At 40.5% G+C, this 11,393-nt stretch overlaps 1 protein-coding gene across 3 annotated transcripts in view; it reads right to left on the bottom strand.

Moving 5' to 3' along the window:
* Positions 1 to 10,063, bottom strand: part of CACYBP (calcyclin binding protein) — an 18,004-nt gene extending 7,941 nt beyond the window's left edge. Inside the window, exons 1-5 of one of the 3 annotated variants that reach the window (XM_028488594.2) lie at positions 9,861 to 10,063; positions 5,365 to 5,584; positions 3,382 to 3,478; positions 3,068 to 3,167; positions 1,708 to 1,805 (exon numbers count right to left, since the gene is read on the bottom strand). In XM_028488594.2, the coding sequence (XP_028344395.1) occupies positions 1,708 to 1,805; positions 3,068 to 3,167; positions 3,382 to 3,478; positions 5,365 to 5,470 (401 nt within the window). In that variant the 5' untranslated portion in view covers positions 5,471 to 5,584; positions 9,861 to 10,063. Of the gene's footprint in view, positions 1 to 1,707; positions 1,806 to 3,067; positions 3,168 to 3,381; positions 3,479 to 5,364; positions 5,585 to 9,200; positions 9,451 to 9,486; positions 9,741 to 9,860 lie in introns of those variants that run through there. The other 2 variants (XM_024133735.2, XM_028488595.2) reach the window with 2 other exon arrangements.
* Positions 10,064 to 11,393: the final 1,330 nt, after the last annotated feature.

Raw genomic sequence — 11,393 nt, 5'->3', positions numbered from 1 at the left:
AAAAAAAAAAAAAAAAAAAAAAAAAAAAAAAAAAAAAAAAAAAGAATGGGCATCAAAAACAGTTAACCCCCGGTGGTTCAGTGGTTAAGAATCCACCTGCCAATGCAGGGGACACGGGTTTGAGCCCTGGTCCAGGAAGATCCCACATGCAGCTAAGCCTGTGCGCCACAACTACTGAGCCTGCGCTCTAGAGCCTGTGAGCCACAAGTACTGAGCCCACGTGGCCCATGAGCCACAACTACTGAAGCCCGCACACCCTAGAGCCCATGCTCCACAAGAGAAGCCACCGCAGTGAGAAGCCCACACACTGCAACGAAGAGCAGCCCACACTCAACGCACTAGAGAAAGACCGGGTGCAGCAACAAAGACCCCCCAACACAGCCAAAAATAATTAATTAATTAATTAATTTTTAAAAAAACCGGTAAGGGGTTATTTTGGGACTATGGGATTTTAGGTTAATTTTTAGCAGGAAAAGTAAGGAAATAAGCTTTTACTTTTCTGAACTTTTAATTTTCTTAAAAGCATGTTTCCTTATATAATATGAAAAACAATTTCATTGAGAAAAAACAAACGTATGTTATATATGGACACATACTGAAGCTCATACTTTTTAATTAGAAAGCATTCTCTTAAGCCTGAGATACATGAATTTTGGGCCTGGTGGTATAAAAGCACAGTCCTCAATGTAGTCAACACTTATAGTTCAATCAGTGTGCGAACTGGGCTCATTAACTTTACACTTAATTTTTCACTTACCTCATTTATTAAGTGCCAGATTATATACTGGACACTGGGGATACAATAACAGTAAAACACGTTCCTATACTCAGGTAATCCATTCTAGATTTAAAAGCAATTCCAGGGCTTCCCTGGTGGCGCAGTGGTTGAGAGTCCGCCTGCCGATGCAGGGGACACAGGTTCGTGCCCCGGTCCAGGAAGATCCCACATGCCGCAGAGCGGCTGGGCCCGTGAGGCATGGCCGCTGAGCCTGTGCGTCCGGAGCCTGTGCTCCACAACGGGAGAGGCCACGACAATGAGAGGCCCACATACCGCAAAAAAAAAAAAATAAAAAAATAAAATAAAATAAAAGCAATTCCACAGATAATGCCTAACACCTTAGCCAACCACATCCCAAATGCACACTGGCTATGGGAGGGAGGAGTGAGAGAAATGTGGATGGCTAATTGACTCAACGTAGTACATTACCACTGCAGGAAAGCAGAGGAATGTTTTACCTAGGATGGAAGTATCTTTGAATAAACATTTTTCAGAATAGCCATTATTAAGTAGAATAAAAATATTCCCTTTTTCACTCTATACCAGTGATAGTGAAATTCTAACTATATATCAGAAACTTCTGTGGAATTAAAAAACCATATATGGGTATCTGGACTACTATGGAACTACTGAAATGGAATCTCTCAGAATGAGCACAGTACCTATATAGCAGCACCACTGGCCCAGGGTTAAGAACCAGCTCAAAAGAACCAACCATAAGTACAAAGACCTCCTTAAAAAGCAACTTGCTAGATACATGCCCTCTTCGGGTGCCCTCTGACAAGTGAAAGCAGATATAACTGGGTTAGTCAGAGGACATAAGAAGGTAAATGGTCAAATTGCAGACTATACACCTCCATTATTGATGAACATCTACAACCCTAGCAAAGAATACATTATAATTCTTAAATAAATGAAAGTAGACTCACTCTTTCTCTTTGCATTCTTTTTCAACCTGAGTCAGGTAGTCCCACCGTGTGTTTTCGGCTTTCTTCCTACATAAGATAAGAACTGTATCTGTCTTGATCTGGAAGAAAAGTGGAAAACAGGTACAACTTAGAACACATGGAGATAAGCATGAATATTTAGAAGATAATTATTTACTCAATTCCTCAAGTTACTGTTACGTACAGGACCCGTTTTAGGTGCTAGTAATACTTTTATGAATAGGCTGGAAAATCATACACAAACTGTAATTCCTTCAAATACTAGGTGCTATCAAGACAAAGAGGATGTTAATGAGTATTGGGGAAGGAACTTCACTAGGAAAGCCTCTCTGGGGTGAAATGTGAGCTGTGGCCCAAGCTCCAGGAAAGAGGGCCTTCCAGGCAGTTGACACAGGAAGAGATGATTCTGGTGTCTTTGAAAACAAAGAGGAGGAATGGCTGGATTTTGATGATTGAAGGAGAGAATAAAACAGTAAGAGGGGTCAGAGACAGGCAGAAAATCATGTAAGGCAGTATCGGTTAGGGAGTTTGGAAGGTGAGCAGGAACAGCAAGAATATACAACCCTTTCAACAATGATCCACATAACTCTAGGACTCTTGAGTAATACTTCAACATGTGATTAGTGGATGAAGAAGGGAGCAGGGAGTCACAAGTTAATCATTAAATTATATTCTAATATTACCTTTAAGCTGCTACATAACTCTATGTAAACACAGACAACAGAATGGCACATCTGTGTACCGGGGCATTAAACTTCATTTATTTAAATTAGGTAGGAACAGAAGGATTATCTGAATTAATGAAAAATATGAATATTGTTTCGAAGACAGTTTATTTCAATTTTGTAAAACAAATTATTATTCCCATTGTACAAATGAGAAAACTGAGGTATAAAGTGATTAAGTGAGCTGCCAAAGGTCACAACTAATATGTGATAAAACTGGCATTAAAACTCAAGTCTCATTCTTAACCATTTTCAGTTTATTCAACACCCTCCTGATTCTAACGCAATATGTTTAAAATCTATTTTTCTAGAGCAGGAGCTGGCAACCTTTTTCTGTAAAGAGCTAGATAATTAGTATTTTAGGCTTTGTGGGCCACATGGTCTGTTGTAGCTACTTAACTCTGCCACTGAAACACAAAAGTAGCCACAGACAACACATACACAAATGAGCACTGATATTTCAAATAAAACTTTATTTACAAAACAGGCAGCAGGATAAATTAATTCTAGTTCATCTTAATTCTAAACTGGCCCGGTAATTTCACGAGGTTTCACAATATTATGAAAAAAATATTATGACAATTATGACAATATTACAACAAAAAAAGTAAACCTACCTTTTTTGAACTGCCTTCCACAGAGATGGGTTTCAAGAGATTGTTCACAATCATGGAGTAACTCTTCCCATTTAGATTCTTTACCAAAAGATCAAATGACCTACAACACAATAGTGAACACTTTATCTTTCTGGTTCTCTTCAGTCGTTGTGGAAATAAAGCCAGTTTTACTTTAGGATGTGCACCTGGCCATCCCAGATGATAAGACTCAACCTTTAAAGCAGATGTAAAGGATAATTTTAAATTTAAGCAGAATTTTAGAAACTGAAAAGAACCCATAATAAGGCACTGTCTTCCCCATTATGAGAACTCACCTCTCTGTGAAATGCACCTGCACATTCTCAGTGGGGACTTGATGAACTCCAGTTAAGGTAATGTAGATTTTCACAAACTTATCTGACTGATCCCATCCTGGTTAACAACAAAAAAAAATGGACCATGAATAAAGTCTGATATTATCTCTGGAATAGCAAATGCACACAGTTCATAATAAAACTCACTAAGATAAAAATCTAGTAATAGAAACACAAAAGAAATAAAGATATAAGAAACTTTTTAGATGGAAAAATTAAGCTTCAGAGCAGTTAAGTAATCTACCCAAAGTTAGGCATCTAGCTAGTGAAACAACCTGGATTCAAATCCATGTTTACTGAACACAAAGCCCATGTTCTTTTTATTCCTTTGAGTAAGCAATATGATCGTTAAATACTTAATTGTAGCTCATTTCCCCTTTTTATGAATATAATTTTGTCCTACTCCTAAATATTGATAATCTCCACCAAGCTGGATGGCTAAACATCAGCTTTGTCTAATCAGTATTAGCTAATTCCATAATCCTTTCTACTTCTCTAAGCAGTTCAACAAATGCAATCCTAGCTTCCTCAAATCCTTTCCCTGACAAAGCAGAATATAAATTTAGAGAGTCAAATTCATCCAAATCTGCCCATTTAATTAACCTACCAATATCTAGAAGTTATTTCATTTTTTTATTATCAAGCTAGTCTCTAACCTAGATGAATTCTGCTAACAGAAAATACACAAATGTCACATAAAAAGCACATCATATAATAAAATATATATTTACGTATTTATTGTACTATGACTTTTTCTTACTTAGTCCTATAGAAATCTAGTGTTAATTTTTAAAAAAAGATGTTCTAGAGGGTTCTGTACTTCATTTAGTTTCTTCCCATCCATTCAACCCATCTTCCACATTGATAACTATTTCTCCCTAAACACAAATCTAGGTTCCTAGTTACTAGGGCAGAATCCTACCACCTTCAGACCAGTTTCCTATAGTCAACGAAGTACACAGCGTTATCTCCTATAGTACTGCAGTACATCACTTAAACACAACACACACACTGCTTTTTGCTATGACAATACCCAAAACGCATGATGCGTTTCACGTCTCTACTCATGTCCTTTGCTCATGCAATTCCCTTCTTTTCTTCATACTTGCTGAACTCACCTTTTAAACTCAAATGTCTCTCCTAATTCTCCCTGACTGTTCCTCCCCTCCAGCAGAATTACTTTATCAGCTATATTCTCATAATACTTTATAAATCTCTATTCAGTTAATGAAATACTTATTAAGTACTTACTGTGTGCTAGATATTGTGAGCACAAAAGAAAATAAGACTGTCCCTGCCCTCGTGAGAGCTCATTACTCAGACTTCAAGTTGCATTGCTTCCAAAATAAAAAAGTCTATAATCGGGCTTCCCTGGTGGCGCAGTGGTTGAGAGTCCGCCTGCCGATGCAGGGGACACAGGTTTGTGCCCCGGTCCGGTATTAGTTGTACGTCTATGTCCCAACCACACCGTGAGCAGGGATTGGGTCTTGCTCACTGTTGTGTATCCACAAGTCCAAGTACAATAAAGGCACATACTAGGTGCTCAAAAATGTTTTTTGAATATAACTGGATTCTCTTCCTCAGTTAATATCGGTGGTTGTTTGGTAAACAGAAATGCAAAACAGGAAGAAAAACAAAACAAAAAGCTGTGTCCACATATACTGAATATATTTCAGAATAGGTTCCTTCTTGCTGCTACTCATCATTGTACTAATCATCTTGCTCTCTTATTAATTAATTAGCTTTTAGAATGCAGCATTTTCTTTTTAATCTCTTAAAAAGCATCTTACTAAATAAGAACTAATGGGTCTTCTCTTTAGAATCACCAAAAACAAACACTCAAAACTATTAAAAAATTGATTTTGTTAGTGGGTCACTACTAAGGAATACGTTGCTCAGAGGCAGAAAGAACTGTATAGAGCTGTATGTAGGGGCGAGTCATACCATAATTACTGATTTTCACTGTATATCCTGTCGTAATAGGAGCAACCACAGCAGCTGGCTTTTCATTTTCCAGAAGTTCTGCTTTCCTCTGTGATTTCTGCTGCATCTTGTTCTTGATTTCTGTCTCAATCCTGCATTTTTCAGCTGTCAGGGCATCATGTACTCTTTTTCTAGTGGCTTTTTCCAGCAGCACCTTCACCTCTTCTAGATCTTTCTGTAGCTGTGTTAAAATAAAAGTTAGCTATGACAAATAAGACAATAGTTTGACATTGTGCATATTAGTCATTTCAATTTACTGAATAAGAGCTAAGAACAGGAAATTCATTTAAATTTCCTAGGGTTGGGTAGCAACAAGGATTCTTTCCTCCAGCCTACTGAATTGTAAACAACTCAAGATTCCTTTCTTTTAAAAAGGAAAACTTAATCTTTAAGTAACAATAGGTAATCAAGCCAAATTTTTCCAGTTTGGTAGACTGTTATCTGCCTTTGTCTTAAAACATTTTATTTACAAGATACGAGTGTGATTTATAAACATTTTCTGATTATAACATGAAGAAATCCAACAAAAGGGAATTGTGGATTTCCTTGTAACATCCAGTCCTAGTCATGAGATATTAGGAATTTTTTAAATATTGAAATAAAAGAGATGAGTGAGTACATGGTAAGTGTGGTGAAATGCTACAGCAACCTGACTGAGGTAATACTCTACTTTCCGTCAGTGAAGGGTCCTCACTGATCTTCCTACCCCAAATAATACACATAAGAAAGTTTAAATTTTTAAAACAAAAGATAAAAAAATAAAGACATATTTCTTCTTCTAAGAAGTCAGACAACTTCTTAGTTCTAAAGCTCCTGGTTAATTTTACTGTCAAAAGTCTGGGACTTGGTTGCACAGTAGAGGTTAAAAACCTGGACAAACAATCCAACATGCAATGCACTCCTGGATCACTGAAAAAGCTACCTGTTTTTTTCTTCTCATGCCAATACACTGCCTACCCAAGTCTATTTCTATTACTTTCTAGAGACAGAGTCAACATTGTGTTAAGTTTAAGAGTTAAAGGCACTGTTAGAAAATTAATGGGCTTAAGAACTTTTTCCCAGTTACCCTCTGACTTACTGCAAATGCAGGAGATCTTTATAAACAAGGGATTCATTTCTCTTAAAATGACTTTACATTCTGGCTTGATACTAGCTAGCAATCTGACAGGAAGACACGGGCATTATAGCCTGAGATCATGTAAGGCTCAATATAAAAATCTTTAAATGCTTGGTAACTTAGTATAATACCCAAAGTACAGCTTGAAAGTCTTTAGATTTCTTGAGTCTTAGAAAATGCAAAACAGAAAAACAAATGCTTTTCTTTTATCCCAAGTCTTTTATCTCATTTAACTCAGATGCCCTTGTTTCACCTATGTCTAACTGCTAACTTGGTATAAAAAGTCCAACTGTGCCCAGTCTTCTGACCAAATTCTATCCCCACCTCCCAAAACTCATATTACTAAGAAAAAAAATTGCAAACTCATCTTTCAAGCATAGAACCAAGATACTTTTAGTTCAAAGCAATCTTTTTTGTTATAATGGCTTTCAAAATTCACATTCATTCTAATAACAAGATGAAAAAAAAATTAAAATGTTAAATTAGTATATTTTGTTTCCAGAGTAAGGATTTAGTTTAAAAAAAAAAAAGAAGAAAGTAAACGTATAGAGTCTAAACAAAAGGTTTTACTTTTTGACTGGAATAGGAATCCTTTTTCTAGGAGACTCAGAAGAGAACTCTGAGAATTAAGCAAGAGATCCCCAGGCCCTCTTTACAGCCAGTTTGGCTCTACAGTACTACAAAAATAAGATATCCACTGTAAGTCTGAAGCAATTTACAGCAGGCCTGTTTAAGGTAATTCCTCAGTTCTTCTGTTATTTGCAGATCTGAAACCAGTAAAATTGATCCCTTTGGTGCTTTTCCTGTACACATATTTAAGATGCCTTATATACAGCATTTCTCACCTAATTTATCTAGGCATTCACTTGTTTTCCTTATGCAAAATCACACCTCCCTTTTTTCCCTATCCATAAACACATTAAAGCTTTCTCTTCTAATCTATTTCCAAATTCTTCACTAGGAAGCAATAAAACCAAAGTGCCTCAAAATAGGCAAAGACCTTGTGCAGACATTTCTCCAAAGACAGACAAATGGCCCTCAAGCGTATGAAAAGATGCTCAACATCATCAGGCATTAAGGAAATGCACATTAAATCCACAATGATACACCACTTCACATCCACTAGGATGACGAACAACAACAACAAACTCCAGCAAATAACAAGTGTTGATGAGGATGTGCAGAAATCGGAAGCTTCATACACTGCTTGTGGGAATGTAAAATGATGCACTTTGGAAAGGAGTTTACCAGTTTCTCGAAGTTAGTTACCATATGACCCTGCAATTCCACTCCTAGATATATACGCAGAGATTTGAAAACGTATATCCACATAAAGCTGTACACAAGTATTCATAGCAACACAGTTCATAAAAGCCAAAAAGTGGAAATCATCCAAATGTCTATCAATTTATGAATAAACAAAATGCGGTATATCCATAAAAAGGATTATTCTGCAATAAAAAGAAATACATGTTTCACCATGGATGAACTTGAAAACATTATGCTAAGTAAAAGAAGCCAAAAAGTAAAAGGCCACACATTGTAAATCTCCATTTGTATGAAATGCTCAGAATAGGCAAATCCATAGAGGCATAAAGTAGACTGGTGGCTGCTGGGTGGGGAGGAGTAATGGGAAGTGACTGCTTAATGGCCACTTAATGGGTTTCTTTTGGGGTTGATGAAAATGTTCTCAAATTATATAGTGGTGATGATTACACAACACTGTGAATATACTAAAAAGCATTGCACCGTACACTTTAAAATGGTTAAAAACTGAATTTCATCTCAAACAAACAAAAAAAAGTGTTCCTAAATGAATACACCGCAATTAGAAAGCCCCTTACTTTGAAGAGGATTAATACTGAACACGCCAAATGTAGGACTGTTAAGTCACTTCAGAGATTCTTTCCTCAGGGCACATGGTACCACAAGGCCAATCTTTAACACCTAACAAACTTGTGGCAAGTTATCCAGAATAATACTTACACACACACATACTTTTTCTTCATTTAAAGCAAATTCTCAGACTTAAAAAGTCACATGTGAGATTTCCCACTTTTGTTCATATTAAGCAAAAAGATTTCCAGAGAACAAATCTAGTCAATGGATCCCCAACACTTTACTGTGAATAACAGTACTGTCATCTTAAGTCAAAAAAAGAGCAATCCAAGTTTATTATTCCCATGCTGTAACTGTGCAAACTAAGTCTCCAAAAAAGTTAAGCTGCCTCTGTTTAGAGTTTAAAGAGCTTAAAAGAGAAAAAGCTATTTCCCACCACTAGTTACAACTAACTTTCCAATTTATTTATTTTTAAAAACGCCTATAGCAGATTGTTTATAGCACTGTTTTGAACATTTAGAGGTATTACTTGGTCTTTACAACCCTATGAAAAGGATACTGTGGCCCAGAGAAGCATCATAACTTGCCCAAAGTCTGTGTAGAGAAAAGATGACTAAGAGAATTTAAGTGCTGGGACCGAAGACTTCTCACCTTCCAACTGCCCTCTACCATGGAACGACACTCAGTTTTTGTAATCAGCTTTAATTTAACGATGCTTCACGTCCTCAGGCTAGTGTAACGCGGGCGGAAAAGGCCTGAGGATAACGTGAAGGTGACCAGCCCTCAGGTCCACCATCGGACCTACCTGCCGCCGGGAACCACGACACACACCCCCGCTCACCTACACCGCCGACCAAGGCTGAGCCCGGGGCGTTGATCGTCAACTTTCCGGGGAAAGCGAAGGCCCCGCGGCCCGCAGTGGCCAGGGCGGCAACGGGGCGGCTGCAGCTGGGCGGGTGGGAGGCCGAGGGGAAGCGCGGGAACCCGAACACGCAGGAAGGCGGTGCGACAGACAGGTGCCGCGTGCGGCCGCTGGGCAACTCCGCACGGGAAACGGCGGTGGGGCGGGAGACGGAGTGGAAAGCTCCAGCAAGGCCGAGCGAGGAAGATGAGGCCGGATACCTTACCTCCTCCACAGTTGAAGCCATGCTCTGGCTGCGTCAGGGAAGGCCCCAGCTGCAGCGGCGCAGGGGCGAGAACAGGAAACGCCGCACCGACCGCGCTCACCCCGAGCGCAGACCGCACCGGCACCTTTCACAGTGGCCGCGGCCTGAGGGAACACCCGACCCTGCGCGAGATCTCGGCCCGCCTCCCGCACGCGGCGCCTCTGGAACCTTCGCGAGTCCGTCGAGACCGCCCCCCGGGCCCAAGCACCGCCTGCAGGGCTCAGCCCCGCCCCGCCCCGCCTCGCCCGGCCCCGCCCCGCCCCGCCCACCCCGCCTCTTAGCAACGCTCAACTCTCGCGATCAAACCGGAAGTTCGAGAAGAGAACCGCCTCTACCTCCACGCCCGGGCAACTGTACGTAGTATACTTTGACCCCGTAGGTCCCGGCTGCGAAGTCGCAGCTCAGAACCGCTGCTTTTCCGTACCATAACCCAACCCCGGAAATCACGCACTGATCTTCGGGGATCCAAGCCGGAAGTTGACTAGAGAGTCGGCTGTTTCCGTGCTCTCTAGGACCCAGTGCCATCGAGGCGGCCATTTTGTGTCAGGTTAATATGTGAAGTGCGAGAAAAGGACAAAAAACGGAAGAAAAGGAAGCCTGTTTATGCTAAGACGGGACAGAATGAGAACGTTAAGTGTGCCGGGTCCTGAAGGGAACAGTTTTATTTTCAGTGACTGCTGGCGCTCTGGAGACGTCATGATTTAGCCTGTACGACGTGGTGACGTCATCATGGATTGCGGGAGGAGGTGGGGTTGCGTTGGCCATGTGACGGGACCCAGTAACCCCGCGGGGGAGTAAGCGTCTAATATAGCGGGCACCTACCTCCATGTGTCACCTCATTTGGGGTCCCGGTTTCCCCTCCTAGACTGTTGAAGGACTTCCCTAGTACCTTTACCGACCATTCTGCGAGTCTCTAGTTGTCACCCAGGTTTGGATTCGGTTTAAGTGAGCCTATTCGCCAAAGAAAATGTGGGCTGAGCTTTGCTGGGGCTGCCTTCTGCTCCTGTTCTGGCTCCCGCAATCCCGCTATGTAAAGCCCTTGAGAACCCCCCTTTTCAGACTGTTTTAGCCTCTGGCCGACTGAAAACGTCTGCAGCCCCGTTAAGAACATAAACAGTAACCCCGGAGAAGTCAAATAGTCCACACTCAGCTTAATATATCGCCCGAGGTAGCGATTAGAATCAGCACGTCAGAGGAGGAAAAAAGGACTAGAAAAAGGCAGGCTGACCATTATAGTAGTAAAGAATCTGAAGTACAGCACAAAAACAAATTACAGCTACGTACAACGTGCATGAATCTCAAACGTGACGTTAAAGGGAAAGAAGCCAGACAGAGAAGTTCTTCTCTTTTGGTTCCATTTAATAAAATGAAGTCTAAAACTGCGAGACATTCAAAATCGGGTTAGTCTTTCCTTAAGTGGGGAGGACAATGACAGAAAGGAGCCACAAGGGGACTTTTGAGGTTCAAGTAACGTTCTGTTTTCTTTCTTTGGATGCTGGTTACAGATGTGTTCACTTTGTAGAAATTTCACTGAGCTGTAATTTGTGTAGTTTCTTTTGTATGTTATAGTTAACTAAAAGTTATATTTAAGTAGGCCCAGGAGGGAATTTTCCAGAGATGATAGAAGCATTACACTGATACATGCAATTGTCAGAATTCACAGAACGGGGACTTTCTGGTGGTCCAGTGATAAAGAATCTGCCTTCCAATGCAGGGGACACAGGTTTGATCCCTGGGTGGGGAACTAAGATCCCACATGCTGTGGGGCAGCTGAGCCCGCGGGCCTCAGCTAAAGCCCGTGGTGCTGCAAACTACAGAGGCCACACCACTAGAGAGAGAAAGTCCATCCTCATGCCACAGCTAGAGAG

The sequence above is a fragment of the Physeter macrocephalus genome, chromosome 4 (genome assembly GCF_002837175.3).
Source record: "Physeter macrocephalus isolate SW-GA chromosome 4, ASM283717v5, whole genome shotgun sequence".
Lineage (NCBI taxonomy): Eukaryota > Metazoa > Chordata > Mammalia > Artiodactyla > Physeteridae > Physeter > Physeter macrocephalus.
The sequence above is the reverse complement of the archived record's forward strand: the minus strand, read 5'-3'. Positions and strand labels throughout refer to the sequence as shown.